This window comes from Lepidochelys kempii, chromosome 11 (genome assembly GCF_965140265.1).
Source record: "Lepidochelys kempii isolate rLepKem1 chromosome 11, rLepKem1.hap2, whole genome shotgun sequence".
Classification (NCBI taxonomy): domain Eukaryota; kingdom Metazoa; phylum Chordata; order Testudines; family Cheloniidae; genus Lepidochelys; species Lepidochelys kempii.
In genome coordinates, this window is record NC_133266.1 from 44,064,252 (window position 1) to 44,089,148 (window position 24,897).

Below are 24,897 nucleotides of genomic sequence, written 5' to 3' on the forward strand. Positions count from 1 at the left end.
TACAATTGAGGTATTATAGTTTTGTGGTTCCATTTTAGAGGAAACATGACAGGTTTTTTCTCTTCCCCCCCCCTGCTACCCCTCAGCTACATAGTGTCAATACTACAAGGCAGAGTTCAAGTTCTTTGGGCACCTTAACTGATTTCCATGCCTGAGCCTGTTTGATTTTCTTTACATTTAACCTTTATTCTGAATTTTCTTTGTTTGGACTGATTTGGGCTACAGCATTAGAAGAAGGTTGTCATCCTGTTTTACTCTTAAATTACTGTATGTGCTGTTAACTATATTATACTGGAGTTAAGTTTATTTTTATCTGGGACTAATGATTAAACAATCATTGGTTTTTCACTTTCTTTGGTGAAAATCTTTACTTTGGAAAATTAAGTTCACAGATTTAAATACTGATGCTAAATTGTTAAATAACAAACTATCTTAAATTTAACACAGAAAATCTTACAAATTTTACATTTTTCTTGATTGCTGGCACCATATACTGTATGCATAAAAGATCTGTCTGCTGTAGGCTGGTTTTTGTTCACATAATTATCTTTCATATACTAGCTTTGTTGTACTATTTTCTTTTATATGGAAGGTATAACATTTGTGAAGCTAAATAGAATTCTACACAACTAGAAATATATCTTTATGCTATGCATTTGACTCTTCAAATTCTGAACTAGTGGAGGGAGAGAGTAGAGTTAATCTTAAAATTGTTGCAAAAGCCAAAACAATGGAAGTCAACAATCTACTAACTTGTATTAAAAACTTTTTTCCCTTTTAGGCAAGAAATTCTGAAGTGGAATGGATGGGGATACAATGACTCCAAATTTATATTTAATAAGAAGGGACAAGCAGAATTCACAGGGAAAAGGTAAATGAAATTTCTGGCATCACTGTGTAGCTAATATTATGAAGTTTCTTGTTTTTAAGTATTTTATTTTTGAGAATCTGTATTTGATTTAAAACACTACACAGTCTATATGAAAGATGATTGCTTTTTTGGCACATCCTCTAGAATAAGCTTAAAATGTTCTGTCTGCATTTTTAACAACTTTACTGAGTTATAAAATAGTACTTTACTAGTGTGGATAGTAAAATAAACCTTCACTGAGGGTTAATTCATTGCATGCCTTATTAAAAGCTTAAAATGATATAGGACAACTTAAGCAAAATTAGTCTTCCCCATAATTCCAAGTAGTCACCCTGCTCACGATTTAACTTGATCTTGAGTCTCCATTATAACACTCATTTATCTAAGGTTTGGTCAGTATGCAGCATTCTTGAGTATTCTTCGGTTCTAAGAATCTCATGCGAGAACAAGCATGTAATTTTACTGATTAGTTAAATGCCAGTTTGTCTTTTATGAGGAAACCTGTATTCATGTATAGAACTTCCATTGGTGATCATAAAACGTTTCTTGGATCAGGGTTGTGGTGAGGATAAATACATTAGATTGTGAGATGCCCAGATACTGCTGTAATGAGAGGGAGGGGGCAATATAAGTACCCAATTAGGGTTGTCAGGCGTCTGTTTTTCGACTGGAATGCCTGCTTGAAAAAGGACTGTGGTGACTCCAGTCAGCACCACTAACCGGGCCATTAAAAGTCTGGTTAGTAGCACAGCGGGGCTAAGGCAGGCTCCCTGCTCTGGCTCTGCCCGGCTCCCAGAAGTGACTGGTATGTCCCTGCAGCCTCTAGGCACAAGGGCGTCCAAGGAGGCTCTGTGCGCTGCCCCTGTCCCGAGTGCTGGCTCTGCAGCTCCCATTGGCTGGGAACCATGGCCAGTGGGAGTTGCAAGGGCGGCGCCTGCGTCCGGCATGGCAGTGCTCAGAGTCACCTGACTGCATCTCTGCCTAGGGGGCACAGGGACATGCTGGCCGTTTTTGGGAGCTGCCTGAGGTAAGTGCTATCTGGAGCTCTCACCCCCTCCCATGCTCCAACTCCCTGCCCCAGCCCAGTGAAAATGAGTGCTATTTCCCATAATACAAAAGATAACATTCAAGAGAAATGAAAGATAAATTTTAAATTGGTCAAAGGAAATACATTTTTGCACATTACATAGTTACCACATGGAACTCATTGGCACAAAATATCATTAAGGTCAAAAACTAGTAGGATTCAAAAATTACACGTGTGTAGGTGGAAATATTGACATTTCCATTACATACAATTGAATCCATTTTTAAGATGCACAGTCTTAACATTTCTGTATAATTGTTTTATATTTAACACTAAATATGCATAATTTTGCAGACCTGGATATGAATTTAAATCTAATAAATTTTTCCCTTGTTCTGCATAAGTACAAATAACTAAGACATTTATCTGATTTACATAATATTTCATATTAAGAAGAACCCATGTAATATAGACTTTGTTTCAGGTACAGGTTGAGTGGTATGGTGTTACCTGTTTTGAAGGAATGGATGGAAAAAACCTTAGGAGCAAGTCTGGAGCACAAAATTACCTCTAGAGTAAGTAAATAGCTGAAAAGGCAGTTCCTTCAAACATATTACGCTCATGATGACATAACCATTCATCTATTAGACATGACTCATGCTGTTACCCTCAGTATGCCCTTGCATATGGTTGAGTGCCTTAGTATTAATACAATATATTTATTTTGAAATGTCATGCCTCCTTATAGACTATATTGTATATCAAAAGCTGGGTGACTTAAAATTACTGAAAGTCCAAATTGCTGTAATGTCACACTACTTTAATCAAAAGATTAGCTACTTGTACAGGGAATATTGGGGTTACTTTTGCATGGTGATATATTGTCTCAAACAGACTGCTGAATGGAGGAGCCTACCCAGAAAGGAGAGAACTTTCACATCGGAGTAAATATTTTAATTACTATTTGCAATGAGAAGCAAAATACAGAAAATATAATAGTTAAACTGTTACATACAGTTTTAAATAATTTCTGCAGAATGACAGTGTCTATTGAACCTACTTGTTAAATTGCCAATGTATATAATCTGTTTGAGATTGTATAATATTTGCATGTGTCTCTATGCACTGAAGATTTTGGCTTTCCAGGGTAACTAGGATATTAAACTGATGTTTTCTTGAAAGTTGCAGCAAAAGCTTTAATAGATCTTTAGGGTTCTAAAGCATACCTAATAATTGCGTTCAGTTTATGGAACATTAATGTTTAAAATCATTTGGTGTTATAACACTTAACAAAAATTCAACTTTGAAAATTTTAAATCCATTTTTAAAATCAAATTCACCTTTCACCATTTACACTTTTTTTATTTACTTTTGAACGTGACTTGGACAATGAGCATAGACTAGTCAAAGAAGCTATTAAGTGTTTCTCTTTAGTTCACATGCACAATTATTTATTATTTGTATGATAGGAGTGCCTGGGGAGCCAGATAAAGGCCCGAATATGCTAGGCACCATACAGATAGGTAACAAAAAGATGGTCCCTTCCCTGAAGAGCTTAAAATAAAAGTGTAAGGATGTACCTGCATTTGGGTTGCAGACCTAGCAGGGAAAACTAACACCCAAACTAACTTAATTTGGAATAATCATGTGGAAACTGTTCTGTTAAGTTTTGTGAAAGTTCTTAAAGCAAAACATATATGTGGGTCTTAAACTGACAGTTTTCCCTTATTTTTTTTAAATTCAAGCAATCCTTAATTTTTTTAATATTTCTAAAAATCCTTCCAATTGGAAATCTTTTTTCCTCCTGTTTTCCTCCTTTCTCATTTGATTTTTTTTTAATGGAAGTCAATTGTGGAGTATCAGGATTAGAAATTTCAGCCAATCATAGCTCAGAAAAGTTTAAAGACTGAAATTTTGAGTATTCAATCAAATTGATCCTCTTTAGGATACACCTGTAAGTGAAGTTATAGTTTTGCTTGGAGAATTATTAAAACTTGTGTAAAATGGGAAAAGCCCAGTTTATTGGAAAGTAACTTTTTACTTGTAACATAACAAAATTGCTCAGCAATCATTGAAAAACAGAAGATGGAACCCCCACTGCCATTTTTAGTTTCTTTTCAGAGTTGAACTGCACTTAGTCTGTAAAGATCTTTCTTTGTGTCTTGTCTTTGGTGAAGGGCTAAATCCTGTAGTTCGCCCTGTTTCAGCTATCTGCTTTGTGATCTTTCCTTATTCTCACAGTGCCTGGGAGTAAGACTATGTTTAGGTGGGTGCATAACTGGTTGGAAAACTGTTCCCAGAGAGTAGTTATCAGTGGTTCACAGTCAAGCTAGAAGGGCATATCAAGTGGGGTCCCACAGGGATTGGTCCTGGTTCTGGTTTTCTTCAATATCTTCATCAGTGATTTAACTAATGCCGTAGAGAGTACACAAATAAAGTTTGCGGACGATACCAAACTGGGAGGGGTTGCAGGTACTTTGAATGATAGGATTAAAATTCAAAATGATCTGGAAAAGATCTCTGGAGAGATGGTCTGAAGTAAATAGGATGAAATTCAATAAAGAGGAAAGCAAAGTACTCCACTTAGGAAGGAACAATCAGTTGCACAAATACAAAATGGGAAAGGACTTGGCATGGTTTTTGTGAAGCTCTGGACTATTGTACTGAACAGATCATTGGCTTTGACCGTGACATACTGAACAATTTATCTGAAAAATAAGGGTTAGAGGGATCAATGAGGGGTCCAGTCTACAGAAGAGAATGCAACTGAGTGGAGGAATGAAAAGAGACTCGTAGGTAGTGTAGTTAGAATTGAGGCCAGGGATGATAATGAAGACAACTTTAATTGGGTTAAATTCAAATACCCATATTTTGTTGAGTTTATCAACTGCTAACTCTAATCTGGGTAGTTGGGGTTGTCATGAGAGACCAGCACGATTTAGGGGACTCCCTAGTAGTAGTGATTTTTTTTTCTTTTATTGTAGGCTTTCTTAAATACTAGTGATGTACCCCCATCAATTGTAAATGAAGAATTTCTTCAGGATCTTAGAGCCACTACAATTTCATATTCACGGGAAGCAGAAGATAGGGTGTTCAGAGCTCATGGTAAGATCAAGTCCAATGTGTAATTACACTTTTAGAAGTATATATGATTTTAAAAAATCCTTGTAACTTGATTTTTTTTGTACTTCAGGTCACTGCCTACACGAGATATTTGTGCTAAGGGAAGGAATGTTTAAACGAATTCCTGATATAGTTGTATGGCCAGGTAAAAACTTTTAAATTTATTTTTTTCTTTGCTCTGGAGGCTGTAGCTTCCCGTGACAACTGATGAAAGGTAGTAGTTTGGGAAGCAGTCCTGTCACACTAGTTGGATATCTCTCACTTTGTCATTTGTTTGCAATAAATAAACTGAAATTGTTAGTACCAAGGAATCAAAAATGGCTTCAGTCTCGCCTTTTAAGAGTAGTCATTTTTACTTTTTTACTTTGCAATCTATATGTTCTCATCTCTATATGTTACCATGGGGTATTCAATGCAGTGTTAGATTTATCCTAAGGACTTTAATTTCAGTTAATAGTTCTAAGTAATGGTCTTTCATTGTAAGGTTAATGCTCATAGTTATAATCAACTGATTATATACAACTTCTCAATTTTTAATAAAGGATTAAACATTGTCTTGGTGCTGTGTGCCTTTTTGTACTGATGACCAGCCCATATCACGCATACTGTTTCTCCTGAATTTCCTGGGGTTTCAGCACTTGCTTGGGGATAATTACAACATTCCTGTAATTCATAAGAACGGCCATACTGGGTCAGACCAAAGGTCCATCTAGCCCAGTATCCTGTCTTCTGACACTGACCAGTGCCAGGTGGTTCAGAGGGAATGAACAGGTAATCATCAAATGATCTATCCCCCATCACCCATTCCCAAACAGAGGCTAGGGATACCATCGCTGCCTATCCTGGCTATTAGCCATTGATGGAGCTATCCTCCATGAATTTATCTAGTTCTTTTTTGAACCCTGTTATAGTCTTGGCTTGGTCAAACTTGGATAGTTTTGCAGATCTCACAGATCCAGAATTCCAGTCCAGTTTGAAGGAAACCAATTCAGTCATTTTAAAAGCTAGGAATGTTTTATGTCACACACCACTAAGTATTACTATTTAGCTATGCATGCATGTGCACATATACAGGCTTAATGGAAAAAATCTAACACACCTCTTCAGCACATCGTTTTCAAATGCTCAGAACTTCTGGTTAATCAAAGCCAATTGTTTCCCTTGGAAACCAAGCAAAGGTGCTAGTCCTTAAAGACTATATCCAGACGAAAGTTCAAGCTTCAGTCATTTTTATTTTACTGTGTCTAAAACAGTATGGTCAAAATGCTTGTAACAACTGTACTTTTCACTCACTGTACTCAAAAACAGCTGAAGGAGCTTTTGCTCAAAAATAAAATTAATCTTCATGGGGAACAAGCATGGAAAATTTCAGCCCATACACTAAATTTTCTAGAAGATGAGCATGTGAAAATTGAGGACAGGGCTTGGAAACTAATTGTAGTGAGAATTAGTAGGTTCCAATTATAATGTCATAGAGGTAATAAGAGTCCTAAGCATGCTTATGAAAGTGACAAACAGAAAAAGCTAAAAGGAAGAATTAAAGAAAATAGAAAAGAAAATAGAGCTTGTATATTTTTAATTTTTGGCAAAACTTAGAATCTAAAGATGGAAAGAAATAACTCCTGGAAAACAAATCCTGGCTAGCTTGTCTTTGCTAACATTTTTACAGGTTTTGAAGATGCACGTGCACAGTGTGTGCGTGTGCATCTTAATTCATTTAAGTACATCCCTGAATTACTGATCTGTACTCTCAACCTTAATACCATTTTAACACCATTTATCTGGGAATTTCCTAGGTGTTTTTTTAATTAAAAGTTTCATGCGTGAACCATATACACGAAACCAAAAGAGGATGATGCCATGTAATATTTCTAAATTGATGATGCCAAGTATCAATTTAAATCTTTTATTTTAACTTTTTATGGTCCTATTCACAAGTATGCTGTGGCTGCTTTATTGTTCTGGAGCAGCATGAAAGCAGCCAGAGCTTACTGACCAGTTAACTAGGTTTACAGCTGCTTTGCAATCCAGAAATCATACCCCCCGTTTCTCTGTCTTCTGCTCTCCAAATTCCTCCTGCCTTTTTGCACCTCCCTACGTTCCCCTCCATATGCATGCTCAAATCCCTCCTTGTCCTCCACACTGTGTGTACCCACCCTAGTTTCACCCTTTTTCTGGCATTCCTTCTATTCTCTTGCGCATTCACACATGGCCCCTAATTTCACCCTCCTGTCTTTTCTGTTGCAGAGGCATGGTACAAAGGGTAGCTTCTGAAAAGAAGTAGTTGGGCTTATAATAATTGAAAACTTTTTTCCAGAGTGTGAGGCATAAAAAAAGCCTTTCCTTCAGAGAAATCCACTAAGAACTGCCCTCTTTCAAAACTGCAGCTATTTTTCATCTCAGTTAAATTGGATCTAGTTTTCAGCTCGATGTAGTTGAGATACCTATTTAAAAATTAAATTGAAAAATATACCTGTAAAGTTTACACAATGAATAATTTGAATTGTCTGTCCGTCTCTTTTGCTCTGGAAGTTCCCGCTGTTGATGATCCCTGGGTAGGCCAGGAGTCTTGTGCTTTCTGTATAATTTAAACCTGACATTGTTTTCAGCCTGGAATAACTCCACAGCCTCAGTATATTTGTGGTATTGTTTCACTTCAATTTTGTCTATTTGAGCCCATTTATTCTTCTTGGATGTCTCTGCTCTCACTTTGAAAATGGGCTACTGCACTACTAGAATGCTTGAAAGTACCAATCAAGCCCTAAAGAATTAGCAGGCAACTAGTAAGTGTGCTTAAATTGAAGCTAACTGTTCAAAAGCCTGTTCTAACTGGAATCTATTTATTCTTAATTAGGTTGCCATGATGACGTAGTTAAAATTGTGGAACTAGCCTGCAAACATAATCTTTGCATAATACCATTTGGTGGTGAGTATTGTACCTTTAAAAATTTTGGCAGGGTAAATTTAAACTATAAAGTTACATATTTCTTTAAGTTCAATTCAAGGGACTAGTGCTAGTGGCATGAGGTCATGCCAATAAATCTGCCAACTCTACACAGGTGTGTCTTGAGCGTTTAGAGATGTTGAGTATATATTTATAAAGTACTGTTTAAAGAAGTAGTCATATGTCAAGACTTTGGCAAGGTTAATAACTAATTTAATTTTGAAGACAAATAGATCCCATAGAATTTATAATCTTATTTGCTGTGCTTGGTTCACTGAAATCTAGTGGAAGCCTTTTTACATCTGTCAGCACTTGAATGTTTCACTATACAAGAGGAGCAATTTATTCTTTGAGGTGGCATCTGCATATTCCCACTAGCACTGCTGCACTTTGGGTACCTTCTAGAAGAGCAGTTTCCATTTGGGCCTGAATGAGCATGCAGCACCAAACATTGGGAGCAGAAGTTACAAGAAGACATGCAGGCAGTTCCTCCTTTTTTTGGCAGTTAGCTGTGGGCATATATTTTTCTCTTGGTAATTTCATCAATCTTGTTGAGGCTTTTTAGACAGTGAACTTTAGATAGTTCATTGCTCAGTTATATTCTTGGCTCATTTCTGAAGCATCAAGTCAGTTCAGATTCCTGACATCTGAGCCCAAGCATTTGATGTGCCTCAGAGAAAAACATTCCTTGGTATAGCGTTTTACACGTTGGGCCTTTTACACAATAGGCTCAAAAGGACAGGCACATTCAGATCCTGACATTTCTCATGAGGGAAGGTCTTGTGGCCCAACCCCCTCAGATTTGTCCTCAGTACAGAGATGGAGAGGCCTTTCAGGTCCTGTGTGGGGAAACAGAAGACTTTCCAGTTCTGGAACTGACACCTTTTGTAAGCTCCAAGTCAGAGCAGTGGCAGTATCCGGAGGGCAGTTCTGGCATTGAGGAAACCACTTCCATCATCATCTGTCTGGTGCCTAGGTTTTTCAGTGCTGGAGACTTCAAAAGTGCCTCTGTCCTCAAGGGAGTCAGTGTGTTTGTACGGACTCCCAATTTCTGAAGTCTTTCAGCTCTGTGGAAGCCTCTAGCTGAGCTTGCTTCTATTCATGCCAAACAGAACCGAGAAACAGGGTCTTGGTTGGGCTTGACGTTTTTGGAGATCTCAGTTGTGCTCTTCTTTGCCCTTAAGCATATCAGGGTAAGAAAATGGGGCTAGGAGAGAATCTCTGCCTTGGAGCATTCTGTGCCATTACAAAAGAGAAAAGTTATCCCATATCCAGGGAGTGCAGTAGGCAGATTGGAATCCCCTTTTCTGCCTCTCTTAATTCCAATGGTGACTCTCTTTAATTATTGCAGAACTCGAGGATTCAATCAGACTTCACCCTTCTTTGGTGACCATGTAGGTGACAACTGTCAGTGAGCCTGTGTCTTTCAACATAGGACTCATTCTGTGCCAGAATGATCTAGTGGAGATCCATATATAGATCTAGAGCAGGAGTGGCCAGCCTGAGAAGGAGCCAGAATTTACCAGTGTACATTTCCAAAGGGCCAGCAGTACCTCTTCCCTCCCCCCCCCCCCCGCCAGCTCCCAGAGCCTCCCACCCATTGGCAGCCCTGTGGATCAGTACCTCCCCTTCCCTCCCCGCACCTCCTGATCAGCTGTTTCGTGGTGTGCAAGAGGCTCTGGGGGTGGGGAGGAGCGAGGGCACAGCAGGCTTGGGAGGGGTGGAGTGGGGGCAGGGCCTGTGGCAGAGCCAGGGGTTGAGCAGTGAGCACCCCCTGGCATGTTGGAAAGTTGGCACCTGTAGCTCCAGCCCTGGAGCCAGTGTCTATACAAGGAGCCGCCTATTAACTTCTGAAGAGCCGCATGTGGCTCCGGAGCCACAGGTTAGCCACCCCTGATCTAGAGCAGTGGTTCTCAAACTAGGGCCACTGCTTGTTCAGGGAAAGCCCCTGGCAGGCCGGGCCGGTTTGTTTACCTGCCGCATCCGCAGGTTCGGCCGATCGCCGCTCCTACTGGCCGCGGTTCGCTGCTCCAGGCCAATGGGGGCTGCAGGAAGGGCAGCCAGCACATCCCTCGGCCTACGCCGCTTCCCACAGCCCCCATTGGCCTGGAGCGGTGAACCGTGGCCAGTGGGAGCCGTGATAGGCCGAACCTGCAGACTCAGCAGGTAAACAAACTGGCCCGGCCCACCGGGGGGGTTTCCTGAACAAATGGCGGCCCTACTTTGAGAACCCCTGATCAGAGGATATTCCAGAGTCTCTTGATTTGAAAATTTTTTTTTTGGTGCTATTTGGGTTGGCCTATGTGCTGACTGGCTTGGTCTTCCAGGTTTACCTGGACAGCTCAAGGAACAAGGCAACTTCACCTACCAAGAGTGAACATTACATGAAGAGCTTGCTCTCAATTCCCTGGAGTAACTTGATTCAGACTCGTTTTTCTTATCCTCACTTAATCTGTGAATAATGTAGCCATATTAATAGAGACCTTCCTCAACTTCGTGAGGATCAGAGAACCATTAAAAGGGTAGCTGAGATATCTGCCTCTTCCAAAAGGGTTTAATTTCAGATTCAACTTCCTTTGCTACATCCATTTGTAGAACCTGTCTTTTACCCCACCTCTGGTCGGATTCCGCAACAGGTATTTCATATACTCATCTCTAGGTTCTTATGTGCTCTCTCTAGCCTTTGAGAAGTCTGAGGTCTTGAGCTGGCTGCTATGCAGTATATGACAAAAGTGCTTTAGATTGATATCTTGGTCAAAAGAGGTGTGACCTTTGGTTTTATTCACACACTCATGCAGTTCTGCTCTCTCAACTAGGCATCTAGATTTGATGCTTGCTTTAGGATGACAGCTTTGCTATTCTTGTTTAACTAAACTCCTCAGCCCACTTTCCTGGGGCATTGTACTACTAGTAAGACTCTCATGAGGGGGAACATGTAGAGGCCACTTGAAGGAAGAAAGCTTACTTACCAGTAACTGTGGTTCTTTGAGGGTGGTGCTTCTCTATATTTGCACCACACCCACCTTTTCCCTCTTTAAACTTCTATTCTGGGGTTTAAAAGAAGGGAATGAAATGGTTGGGGAAATTGATGGCCTCCTTTAGCCTGTGCTCTGAATGTTTGGCATGACAAAGTGAAATTTATGCAATTGAACAGGTACTCCTTTTGTGAACTTTCAAGAAATTCTGAAACGCCAGGGGAACATCCCGCAAATGTGAATGTGCAAATGTAATGCACTCTCACAGAAACAGTTAGTGTTACGCAACTTTTTAAAGTGACACATACCTCATACCTAAAATGTATGTCTTAGTTAAATGTGGATAACAAAGATCAAGGGAAACTATTTCAATCTAAGTTGATATCTCCAACATTTGCAGGAGGAACAAGTGTTTCTAGTGCTCTTGAATGTCCTGCAGATGAGAGAAGAACTATTGTTTCATTGGATACGTCACAAATGGTATGTAATACAAATTTTAGGGGAAACCTCAGAGGATGCAACGTTTAAGTGTACTGAATGTTTTAAAAGTTAACAAATTGCTGTAGTATTTGGTCGTTACCTGATGCTGCAAGAGTGAAAAAGGGGGAAAAGAAGTTTGCCCACAATTTTTTTTAAATAGCTTCAATATTTTATTATATATCCAAAAGCAAGTGGAATGCAACTTTAAAAAGCTGTATCATAGACGTAGACTACTGGTCATTGGAAGCACACCCTGTTCAGAGAGAGAGGTCCAGTATTGTTCTGTTGCTGGTGTTTGTTAGTGTATACTTCATGATGACCATTGTGAAGGAACCTAACAAAATAGCAGTACATTTTCTTTTCTATTGAATGCCTCTTGTATTCTTGCTAATGACATGTGAATGTGCAGGTTACTGTTTAAAATAGCAGTATACATAAATTTGTTACAAATAGACAAATGCCAAAAAAAAAGTGTTAAGACTCTTAGCATAGTTACAGGGGTCTTAAAGGGACAACAGTTTTTGCTTGCTGCAGTAACAACACCCAAGATTATTGGGAAATGGCCCACCTTGATTATCATACACATTGTAAGGAGTGTGATCACTTTAGATAAGCTATTACCAGCAGGAGAGTGGGGTGAGGGGAGAGAAAACCTTTTGAAGTGATAAACACCCATTTTTTCATGGTCTGTGTGTATAAAAATATCCTCACTGCATTTTCCACTTTTATGCATCCAATGAAGTGAGCTGTAGCTCACGAAAGCTTATGCTCAAATAAATTGGTTAGTCTCTAAGGTGCCACAAGTACTCCTTTTCTTTTTGCGAATACAGACTAACACAGCTGTTACTCTGAAACCAAGATTATTGTAAGTGAAATATTAGAGGGAGATATTCATTGTTTACTACTTGCATTTGAGTGCACTTTGCGTAGAGTCAGTTTCACTGCAGTGTTTTTTGCACAGTAACATTTACAAAACACAGGTTGGGAGGGGAGGACTCAGGCATGGTCCGTGGTAGTACTTTGAACTAAACTATCTTTAAATTGACTAGATTTCAAGTTGACAGTGTCCCTTTAAATCAGTGAGTGTATGTATTATATGCTATGTTGCAGAATTACAAGGAGACTTCAAGTTTGTCACATGCTTAGTGCTATTGAAACTTTGTTTTCTGTATTTACTACTTTTCCATTGGTAGGAGGGATTGTACACTTGTAAAAACAGTTTTGTGGATGTTCAATAATCAAATGCTACCTTTCAGAAAAGACATCCTATTTTTAATCTAGTATTGTATTCTGTAACATTTTGCAAAGCTGTGTTGGCTTGCTTCTCCATTCTCCATCACTCCTCAGAGCACTTCATTGGCCTGGGAGCAAAGACTGGGTTTTGACTCCTTTTCTATGACACTTCGGATGGCAGGGAAGCTTGCAGCTTTCTCTTTCAACCTGGCTGAGAGAATTTCTCTTTTAAAAGAGCTGCTCCTAGTGGCAGCTGCTCCTTGCTTTCACAGGCATCCTGAATGGAGTGGAATTGAGGAGCAGAGACAGCAGTGCTCACGTACGCGGACCAGAAGTGATCTGTGGCCCACAGTTTGGGAACCTCTGGTCAAGGAAAAAAAGCAACTTTAAGTCAATAATTGTGCTATGATGCTCTTCTCAGTCATCCAGTTGCATTAACAGTAAATGAGAACTACAGGTTGTAAATGAATTTACTGTGACTTGATTAGTTAACATATCTGTTTAAAATATAGAAAATCTGATATGGACCTCGGATATCATTAGTGAAACAGGAGAGTAAGGTGAAAAATATTGTTGTCTGAACTACAAACTGGACATCCCTCTGAACTAGGGCTGTCGATTAATCGCAGTTAACTCGCGATTAACTCAAAAATTAATCACGGTTAAAAACATTAATCACTATTAATTGCACTGTTAAACAGTAGAATACCAATTGAAATTTAACTATTTGGATGGTTTTCTACATTTTTAAATATATTGATTTAAATTACAACACAGAATACAAAGTGTACAGTACTCACTTTATTTTTATTACAAATATTTGCACTATAAAACGATAAACAAAAGGAATAATATTTTTCAATTCACCTCGTACATGTACCATAATGAAATCTCTTTATTGTGTAAGTGCAACTGACAAATGTAGATTTTTTTTTGTTACATAACTGCACTCAAAAACAAAACAATGTAAACCTTTAGAACCTACAAGTCCACTCAGTCCTACTTCTTATTCAGCCAATTGGTAAGACAAACAAGTTTATTTACATTTACAGGAGATAATGCTGCCGGCTTCTTATTTACAATGTCACCTGAAAGTGAGAACAGGTGTTTGCATGGCATTTTTGTAGCTGGCATTGCAAGGTATTTACATGCCAGATATGCTAAACATTCATATGCCCCTTTATGCTTTGGCGACCATTCTGGAGGACATGATTCCATGTTGATGACGCTTGTTAAAAAAAAATGTGTTAATTACATTTTGACTGAACTCCCTAGGGGCAAATAGTATGTTTCCTGCTCTGTTTTACCTGCATTCTGCCATATATTCATTTTATAGCAGTCTCGGATGATGATCCAGCACATGTTGTTCATTTTAAGACCACTTTCACTGCAGATTTGACAAAACACAAAGAAGGTACCAATGTGAGATTTCTAAAGATAGCAACAGCATTCAACCCAAGGTTTAAGAATCTGAAGTGCCTTTCAAAATCTGAGAGGGATGAGGTGTGGAGCATGCTTTCAGAAGTCTTAAAAGAGCAACACTCCGAAGTGGAAACTACAGAACCCGAACCATCAAAAAAGAAAATCAACCTTCTGCTGGTGGCATGTGACTCAGATGATGAAAGTGAACATGCGTCAGTCTGCACTGCTTTGGATAGTTATCGAGCAGAACCAGTCATCAGCATGGATGCATGTCCTCTGGAATGGTGGCTGAAGACGAAGGGACATATGAATCTTTAATGCATCTGGCACGTAAATACCTTGTAATGCCAGCTACAACAGTGCCATGTGACCGTCCGTTCTCACTTTCAGGTGACCTTGTAAATAACAAGCGGGCAGCATTATCTCCTGTAATGTAATGTAAACAAACTTGTTTGTCTGAATGAGTGTCTGAACAAGAAGTAGAACTGAGTGGACTTGTAGGCTCTAAAGTTTTACATTGTTTTATTTTTGAATGCAGTTATTTTTTGTACATAATTCTACGTTTGTGAGATTATCTTTCATAATAAAGAGATTGCACTACAGTACTGGCATGAGGTGAATTGAAAAATACTGTTTTTTTACAGTGCAAATACTTGTAATCAAAAATATAAAGTGAGCACTGTATACTTAGTATTCTGTGTTGTAATTGAAATCCATATATTTGAAAATGTAGAAAACATCCAAAAATATTTAAATGGTATTCTATTGTTTAACAGTGCAATTAATTGTGATTAATTTTTTTAATGGCTTGACAGCCCTACTCTGAACATGTAATAGGTGCCTGTTATCCTGGTAAGGACACATTGCAATAAACACCATTTAAAGAGAACTTAAACACTGTTTGTTTCAAAGAGTACCACTGTAGAGGAACAATGATATAACATGCATAAAGATCTGTTTTCTGAGGCACTGAATGATTCAATTAACTTAAGCTCCTCGGATCAGTTAACTAAGCTGCATGTGTAAAGAACCTCACCTTATCCAATCACCTATTTCAAGCAACCCTACCAAATGCAAACTAGTGCTAAACAAGATCTCACAACTTGCAAACACAGGAGCAACAGAATTGATATCCTCAGAAGAAAGGTTTTTAGGGCTGTACTCCATATTCATCATCTAGAAACATACACGGGGATGGAGGAGTCAGAGCCCTCCTAAATGTCTAATGACTGAACAAATGGATGAAAATGATCAGATTCAGCATGGAGATCCTAGCCTCAACAAGTAGCACCCCATCCAAGGTGATTCCTTGCCTCAGTGGACATAGCAGATCTACATATCCTCATACATCCATGTCACCAATGTCCGTGAAGATTTGCGTATTGGATGGCCCACTACCTGTATAAAATACTGCCATTCGGCCTTTCGTCTGGTCAGGACCAGACTCGCATCTCTGAGCACTCTCCTCAGTCTTTTCCTGGATGACATTTTGAACAGAGCTCCCACCAAAGAAGCAGCATACAGTGCCACAACATGGATAGTGGAGCTGCTTCAACTGCATTGCTTTGTGATAAACACCAAGAAAAGCTCATTGATCCCTTCCACAGAGATAGCTCAGCTGGGATGGATATAGGCATATGTGGCCAAAGTTTACCCATCACTGGACAGATGAGAGAAAATCCAGAACCTGATATCTGTTAAGGAATACACAGCTATCCACAGCTTAGTATCTCCAGCCACTGGGCTTCCTAGTTTAATATATAGAAATGACCCCCTGGCAAAATCCCATATCAAGCGTCTCCAGAAGGTTCTCCTCATGGTGAGGAACCACAACAGGAATGTATGCAAGATAGATGCTGATCCCAAACCAGGTCCTGGACTCCCTTGGATGGTGGATGATCCCAGAGAATGTCCACAAGGGTCTTCCTATAGCTCTTCCAGACCGACATACTCAGGCAGCCTGATGAGGTGGGGAGCATATCTGAAATAGCGAACAGTGCAGGTCACATAGAACTGCATAGAAAGGAATCAGCATCAACCTCTTGCAGATAAGAGTGGTGAAGCCCTTCGAAGGTTCCAAAGCCACATACAGGGCAACTACATTCTGGTGCAGTACTGTGTCCTTATCCTGTCATGCTTAATGTCTTTCTCAAAGTGGTGAGAGACCCATGTGAATCGAACCCTGTGTTCACAATCACAGATTTTGGAAGAAAACTTACTGGCCTGGGGTGCCACGTTCCTTATTGAAGACGTCAAAAAGGCTTTGAGTTATCTGGATAAAACCAAAGCACTTAGGAAATCAAGAAGTCAGCAAGATATTTGTAGCCTTTGGGTATCTGTCTAAAAAATGGCAATTTCTTGTAGTGCCAAAGTACCTCATGGTCTTAAAGCTAAAGCAATGTTGAAGACCTGCCTCAGTAATGTTTCTACCATAGAAAGCTGCAAATCAACACAGTTGGGTGGATCTGATGCTTTTTTTGAGAGAGCAGTTCCCCAGTCCTTGTTTAATGAGAACTCCTCAGCCCACCTTTCTTAAGGCCTGTCATTCTCTCTAGACTTCCACAAGTGTGAATACATAGAGCCAGCTTGGGGAGAGAAAAGTTACTATGGTAAGCAACTGGTTCTTCAAGAGTGTTCTCTGCATATTCACACTGTCTGATCACCTTTCCCTTTTCCTTAGAGTTTGACTTCAGTAGAAAGTGGGGTTTCGTGGAAGGAGCTTGAGGTGGCTGGGGCAGTTCAGCCCCCTTTACCTCTGTTACAAAGGTTTGCTGGCTCAAAAAGGGACTGGTTTTCAGAGGATTCCTGGGGCTCAGCAGTGCTGAGATCCCCACACCTCCAAGAAAGCCTATAGATTTAACCTCTGGGCCACATCTGATTTTTTGGTCATCAGAACTAATTTTTACATAAAACTAAAAAAATTAAAAAAAAATAATAAAGCTTCGGGCCATGACACATTGACACTGTGTGGTACAGAGTCTGGTAGATATTCCCTGTGTGTATGGCAAAGATGCAATGTTACTATCCTTAAAATATTCAGTTACAGAAACAATCTAATTTCATTCAGGTGATCAACAGACACACACTTAGTACAATTACTACTTAGATTTTTATTTTCATTTTTATTGAACTATTAAGTCATCTACATGTATTGTAATGTACTAGAGACCGGTATATTTGACATCTTGAAGCAAATGATTAAAAAAAATTACCGTTTTCTGTGTCTTCAAATCATCTTCATGATGTTACTCCTCATATGTTTTTCTCTGCCATCCTGGACAATGGGCTTACATTTCGTATTGTTAGGTGAAGGGTCGGGGGGGGGGAGGAGGGGCAAAGCTCTTGTGATACCATTCCTCCTGTAAGGGGGGCTGTCTGACTGAATTTGCTGATCCAGTTTTTTCTCCACCAACTCTTCTGGCTTGGCCTAGACTTCTGATTCTTACCTCTGGTTATTTTTTCCCAATCCTTTCTTTTGTCAGACTAGCTAGTTTAGAGTTTAATGAATTTGTACTGAGGCATTCTCTCTTCTTCTCACGTTCATTTGTGCATTCTGGAGTGAATGTAGAGCATGGTCCACCAGTTGAAGTAGTAACTATAGTGCTCAGTGATTTAAATATTTAAATTTAAGTTAAACTGAGCTAGGCTTGAACTTACCTTGTTAAATACCTCACAAATAGTTTTGTCGTCTTGATGTAAAATACAAGAGGGCAGGGGCATGAAGGAATGAAATTTGAGCTTCCAAATTGAATTAGCTTTTTAATCCTGGGCTGCACCAGAATTTTTTTTATTCTTAGGTGCTGAAATTTAGATCGTTCAAGATAATTAAATCCTTGTATGCCAGATATGAAACTCCTGGACACTCCTCTTCCTCCAGAATTTTGTGACACCTCATTCTCTCTGGTTTTTCTGCTTCACATTGCTGTGCCTACACAAGCAAACTTTTCAGCCATAATTTACCGCTGATGCATCTTCATTTACAGTAGCAACCGTGAAAACAGTATTGTAGACAAGACTACATGACATGAAGGTAAAAATGCCTGAGTCTTGTCTGCTCAGCTTCTGCTGCTGCCACCATAGGTGGAGCTACACTGTTGGGAAATTACAACTTACAAGTTTGCTAATGTATAAACATCCTTTGTGAAGCACGGTCACTTATAAGTAAATTCCAGAACTGTAGTGTTCTAACATCTGATTTTATTTATTTATTTATTTTTTTTTACCAACAGAATCGAATTCTCTGGATAGATGAGAAGAACTTAACTGCTCATATAGAGGCTGGCATTATTGGACAAGATTTGGAAAGACAGGTATTCTCAATTTCTTATTAAATTTGCAATATTTCTTGTTTCAGGTTGATTATTCCTACCTAATTAAAGTTGTTTTAGGTGTCTGATCTAAGTCATTGAATTGTATTCTAATCCTTACACAAATTTTCATGCCCACTTTTGCTTACCATTTATGCTTACCAAATTTGTAAGAATTATATCTGAAGTTATGGACTGTGTCTAACCCTGGATATTTGTTAAATTTTAATTGGAAAAATCCTTACTAACCTTAGATGCAAATCCCATGTGAAGTATCCCAAAAGTGAGCTGTCAATTTTTAGCATGCAATATGTGCTTCCATTTGAGCGAAAGTGTGGTTGCAAAGCATCACACTTAGTATCAAATACATATAAGTATGAAACTAAATATATAAATCTGCATTACACATTTCTGATATCCAGCCAGGTAGATGGGAGATTTGGTGATTCTGAGGGAGAAAATTAAGGTAGTTTGGAAATACATAGTTAAGATAAACACATTTTCAGATATTTGAGTTTCTTGTAAAGTTAACCTAAACTCTACCCTTCTTGGCTTTTTAATGGTGATCTTACTAATTAAGTTTCTTGTAAGAATGTTTAACTTTAAGCTACTGATATGTGCTGTCAAATTTAAGGTTAGATTTAATCTCAACTAATCCTGGGTCTGGGAATTAGTTAACTAATCCCAGTAAACTAATCCTGGGTCTGGGAATTAGTTAACTAATCCCAGTAAACTAATCCTGGGTCTGGGAATTAGTTAACTAATCCCAGTAAACTAATCCTGGGTCTGGGAATTAGTTAACTAATCCCAGTAAACTAATCCTGGGTCTGGGAATTAGTTAACTAATCCCAGTAAACTAATCCTGGGTCTGGGAATTAGTTAACTAATCCCAGTAAACTAATCCTGGGTCTGGGAATTAGTTAACTAATCCCAGTAAACTAATCCTGGGTCTGGGAATTAGTTAACTAATCCCAGTAAACTAATCCTGGGTCTGGGAATTAGTTGTCTTTGCACTCTCTTGTAATGGAGAGAAGTTTTCCTCATTCTAATGTCTGGAAATGATTCTGAAGTAGTCATAGGGCAAGTGGAGAACTCTTTCCAGGGGTAGATTGTAATATTGTTCCTGGGTGGAGTTTTGGCCTTGCTTTATAAGTTAACTCATTTCTCTCAGTTCAGATGCTCCTTTGGACAAGTAGCGATAATACCTAGTTCTTACATACAGCTTTTCTTCACTATATCTCAAGTAGATCAGTAGACCCTAATAGATGGGCTGGGGCCATCTGGATCCTGGTACACACAGGAAGTGGGGTTCTGATCTCCCTAGATAAGGCCCACAGATCTCTGCTCACATGAGACGGGTATGGGGAGGGATTCAGGCACCCCCACGGGCAGGGATCCACAGCTCCCAGATCACAGTGGAAGGGTAGGAAGAGAATCTTGGACCCGCTGAAAGGCAGTCCCTGCCCTAGCCCACACCTGGTCAGGCTCCAATAGATGGGCAGGGGTCACTGAGATTCTGGTGTGTGCACACAGGGAGAAGGGCTCAGAAGGCTCCCATATTGTGGCACACACCAGAGGGGAGAATGTGGGGTTTACAGTGGCCCCTGTCCTTCCCTGTACCCCCTATCACACAGACCCCCATGTCCCCCTTCCTGGTGTCCTGCCCATCACCGGATGCGCCCCCCGACCATATCACCCACCCCTCTCCCTGAGGATTTGCGGGTGTAATTTATTTTCTTTTCAAAAAATAATGTTCCAATATTGCCCTGGTGCAATAATCTCAGTCCTGGCTTCATCTCTATCTATACATGAAAAAAGTTGCCAAAATGTATCAACTTAAAACTAGGGTGGTGTGTGGTTTTTTTTGTTTTTTTTTTTTGGGGGGGGGGGCAGCTGTATCTTGGGAACCTGGAGGTTAAATGGCTCCAAAATTTGCTCAGTCGTCAAGTCCCATTCTCCCACGAGGCACACCATATTTCAAGGCAATCCAAGTAATCATGTGGATTTTAGAGCATTTAAGAGTCTGTTTAAACAGAAGGTTGGTCTTAATCTTAATAAAGATGTAACTGTAGCAATGTTTTCTGAGAAGCCGCAGCACCCTTCAAGCTCTGTGTTCAACTATGTACAGCTGGTGGTAGATGTTTGCTTAACACCTTCTGGGGGTACTCTGACTTCCAATGATAAAGCAAGTGGGAGTCCAAAGCTAGCTGCCGAACCTTCCTAACATGGAAGAGAGCAATGAACTACAGGTATGCCATGGAATGGACTAATTGCTGACTTAAGAAACCCACCCTTTTAAGGCATAAATGCATTCTTCAGTACACCTGTAAGAAAAGATTCTGAAGCAGTAAGACTTCTGATAAAGGAATTTAATAATTTAATTGAAGAGCATCTTTTTATTAAGGGGTAAAGGGTACTATAGCTTTTACCAAAGAGATGTGTGTCAGACTTTACCAACAGAACTGTTGCTGGTGAGAGAGTTGGCCTTTCATGCCTCTTATTTTATATCCTCTTTTATCACTTGATGTAATATTTTAACCTTTTCAAATCTCTGGGTTTTTTTTAAAGGGTAGAATTAAAATGCACAGAGCATATTCCCTTAATTTAAATGACATTTTTCTAGGCTAGTAACTTCTGATATTTCACCAACTATTCCATCCTTTAAATGCCATACAATTTTTCCTCCTTCTAGAATATGGCATCATAATCCCTCTCCTGCTGCAGCTGCCAAATTGAAATAGTACATTAAACTTAAAATTCTTGCAGTTTTTCCTTCAGAGCTGCTTCTTGACTAGGAAATGGAATTTTGAATTGACCTTTCAATGGAAATTTTCCTCACAGTAATATAAGGCTCTGGCTGACAATCTGGTCAGTGCTGAATATAAATTTGTATTCGTGGTAAGGTTTTAGCACATTAAATATATTTGGGCACATTAAATATATGTTAGGGACTTCACTATGATTTCAAGGGTATGAAGGAATACAGAATTAGGCAATGTGTTAAACTTGCAATCAAGTTGTTTAATAAAAATGCTTATTAAAATATCAGTGATTAAGTTAATAACAGAAAATACTAAAGGGGGAGACCGCTAAAACCAAGATGTTCTGGTTGTGATTATTTTTAATTTAAGCACAATGTGCTCAGCATTGTACCCGATATATAAATAGTCCATGCCCACAAGAGCTTACACTCTGAAGGGCAGATGTGGGGTGGGGGAAGAAGCACTGAGCAACACAGAGGAGGGAATAACAGAGTTTTTATTCACTACTACTCAGCATTGCAGAAAGTAAGTCTTTGGCAGAAGTTTTAGGAAATGGTAGGATGGCAACCACATGAAAAGGGCAGCATGAAAAAACGATGGGAGATGGAAATGAACGTTAAAAGGCGTTAAAGCTGGTATCTCTACTGTAGCAGATCTGAGAGTTGGTGAAAAGTTCTGAAAATGTAGGCTGCAGTGAAGTCCTGGAAAGTAAAGACAAGATCAAATGTAATGCAGCGTGCAAGGTGGAACCAGTGGGTGAAATCAAGTTTAGCATGGGGTGGTGAGTGTTAGAACAGTGGGTGAAGACTATATAATTTTAGGTTTCAGAGTAGCAGTCGTGTTAGTCTGTATCCACAAAAAGAAAAGGAGTACTTGTGGCACCGTAGAGACTAACAAATTTATTTGAGCATAAGCTTTCGTGAGCTACAGTTCACTTCATCGGATGCATGCAGTGGAAAATAGAGTTGGCTGTAGTTTGGATGAATTGGAGGGTGACTGATCGGGGTTTAGGAGGATGGAGAGGAAAAAAGATGCAGTAATCAATATAGGAGATGGCCAGAGAATCAATCAACATCTTACCTATCAAGCCAGAGAGAAAGGGTTGGATTCTTGAGGAGGCAAAACAGCATATGTGGTCATGGCTGAGATATGTGGGGAGAAAGGGAGAGAGGAGTTTGACTCTCAGTTTATAGGGCTTGGTTGAGTAAACAGCAATAGAGGAATGGGGGAAAGTGGAGATAATTTCTTGTTATGCTTTAGATGCCAGTGAGCCATCCCAGGAAAAAAATTCAATTAACAGTATGAATGATTACAAAAGTGATTTTTTTCCCCCCTCCCATGATATTCTACTGTTCATTGTATTCTGATTAGCACTGACCCCCTCCCCATTTGGTAAGGCAACTCCCATCTTTTCGTGTGTGTGTGTGTGTGTGTGTGAGAGAGAGAGAGACACCTTCTACTGTATTTTCCACTCCATGCATCTGATGAAGTGGGTTCTAGCCCACGAAAGCTTATGCCCAAATAAATTTGTTAGTCTCTAAGGTGCCACAAGGACTTGTTTTTGCTGATAGACTAACACAGCTACCACTCTGAAACTTGAATCCTTGTGAGCAGATGAGATAGCCTTGAGGGACTCCTAAAGAGGAACTGCAGAAGGAGATGGATGGTGAAAGAGAAAGTGGTGAGAGGAGGGTAAAAGAAATAGTGCCAAAGAACAACAGAATTAGGAGGGAGGGAGTGTTCAGTTATCAAAAACAGCAAAAAGATCAAATGTGGGGTAAAGCCTTAAGATTTAGCTCGGTAGAAATCATTGAAGACCTTGGAGAGAATTTTCAGTAGAGTGGAGAGAACAGAAGCTTGATTAGAGTGTATCCAAAACTGAGTTAGAGGAGGGGAAACTTGGAAGTTGTAAATGGCCTGTTTGATTATTTTAAAGTGAATGAAAGAAGATATGTGGGACAATACTTGAAGATGGAATCAAGGGCCTTTCTCAGGATGTATCTACTAGATCTTGCTTGTAGTTTGAAAGGAAGAAGCGAGAGCAGAGACTGAAGAAGAGTGAAAGAGGATCTTGAGAGGGAATGGGGTAAGGGGACAGATGGAGGGATTGGAGGTGCAGAGCAGGTGAGATATTGGCAAATGATGGGACTCTTGGGTCATTAGGAAACTGTTCTGTCACCTGTGTCTGTAGACTGTTCCTTGAAACAATAACTTCAGTTAGGAGAGCCAGCAAGCTCCATCCTTTCTTTGCTGACCTTTCTTATACAGTCCTCTTTAAGTGTACGTTAGTTCTGTACAACCTGACACCAAATTAATCCCTAGTGCGGTCACTGACTTTTGTCTGAATCAGATTATCTATAATAGTCTTCCTTAAAGATGCATTGGCAGCTAGGGAAGTCAGGTTATGCAAGCTAGATGCTGAAAGGGGCCGTAATAGGACAAAACATTCTATAAATCCCCTGGATTATTTATGGTTATGGTGGGCAGAGGGCCATGCTGTTTCCTCCCAATGCTTGTCCAAGTGCTTAGAATCCTGGGTAGAAACATGGCATACTTGGCTAGATCCAAGGCATGCCTTCAGAATGTCCCAGTTTATGGAAATGCTCTGCCTGCAGCTCAGTCCACACCTACATGGGAATCTCCCAAGAATGCAGATCTGTATTTGAAGGAGCAAAGTTACTCACCTGGGAACTGTAGCTCTTCAAATAGAGTTTTAGTACAGATCCACACTTTCCATCTACACTTCGTGGCTGTTGGACTTGGAGGGGGTGGAAGGGACAATGTAGTGCGGCACCATCTCTCCTTTTTTTCAACCTTGTCTGGAGTCTTCCATGGCTTGACATGAGGTACATTTTTCTAACATGCTTAAGTAACTTAAACACATTTGAAAAATTTCCACAGGGTCTGCATATTCAAAAATGATCAGGGTAGAGGAGTCTGATACACAGATGTGCACCCAAAGGGTGGCAATGGGTACACCAAACCCACAGTGTCAGAATTTTGAGTTTAATTTCCCTTTTTGATTGTATGCGTAATTGCCTGAAAGTTCTATGCAAAAGTATTAGAAATAGTGCTACCTTTTGGCTCTATAAAAAGAGAAAGTTAGGTACCTTTTTGGAGTCTAATAATGCAATTTTCATGGTTGTGATTTTAATTAATGAGGAGTTGGAATATGTCATACTTTAAAAAAAAAAAAAAAGTCGCTAACTTGCATTCATAATGTTGTGTGGCTTAAATAGCTGCCATTTCAGAATAACAATTTTTGAATATTAGAATGGCTTCATTCTTAAAGGAAACTACTTTTCAAACTTAATTCCTAAATTAATTATTTTTAGCTTAGAGCTAAAATCTTTAGAACCAGAATGAACAGGCTGACAGATGTGGCAATGCTTATCTAGATAAGGGCAGAAGAAACCTGAATGGAGCTGAAAACCTGTGTGCCAAGTCAAACCTGTATTGAAACTGAAAATATTGAAACTCAAATGCTGGAATAGAAAGATGTGACTTTATAGGGTTTTTTAAAATTATTTTTATATAATCCATTAAAATGACTTTGGCTTTGTAGCAGATCTGTTAATGAGCAAGGCAGATTTCTTAAAATATTAAGTTGTCTAACACTTTCTATTACAAGACCCTGTTCTCAGTTGCTTATTACTCTGCCAAACTTTTAACTGTTTGGGCTGAAATTTAATTATTCTGGAAAATGTCAGCAAAAAGGATTCATCTGTTTCTCGGAACAAGTTAGGGAAAAAA

At 39.4% G+C, this 24,897-nt stretch overlaps 1 protein-coding gene across 19 annotated transcripts in view; it reads left to right on the forward strand.

The window, feature by feature from the left end:
- AGPS (alkylglycerone phosphate synthase) overlaps window positions 1–24,897 on the forward strand; it is a 180,230-nt gene that overhangs the window by 60,675 nt on the left and 94,658 nt on the right. For 14 of the 19 annotated variants that reach the window (XM_073305970.1, XM_073305969.1, XM_073305972.1 and 11 more), the window contains 7 exons: window positions 782–871; window positions 2,371–2,473; window positions 4,883–5,003; window positions 5,092–5,166; window positions 7,876–7,947; window positions 11,341–11,420; window positions 18,305–18,385. In XM_073305970.1, the coding sequence (XP_073162071.1) occupies window positions 782–871; window positions 2,371–2,473; window positions 4,883–5,003; window positions 5,092–5,166; window positions 7,876–7,947; window positions 11,341–11,420; window positions 18,305–18,385 (622 nt within the window). The remainder of the gene's footprint in view (window positions 1–781; window positions 872–2,370; window positions 2,474–4,882; window positions 5,004–5,091; window positions 5,167–7,875; window positions 7,948–11,340; window positions 11,421–18,304; window positions 18,386–24,897) is intronic. The other 5 variants (XM_073305963.1, XM_073305967.1, XM_073305979.1 and 2 more) reach the window with 1 other exon arrangement.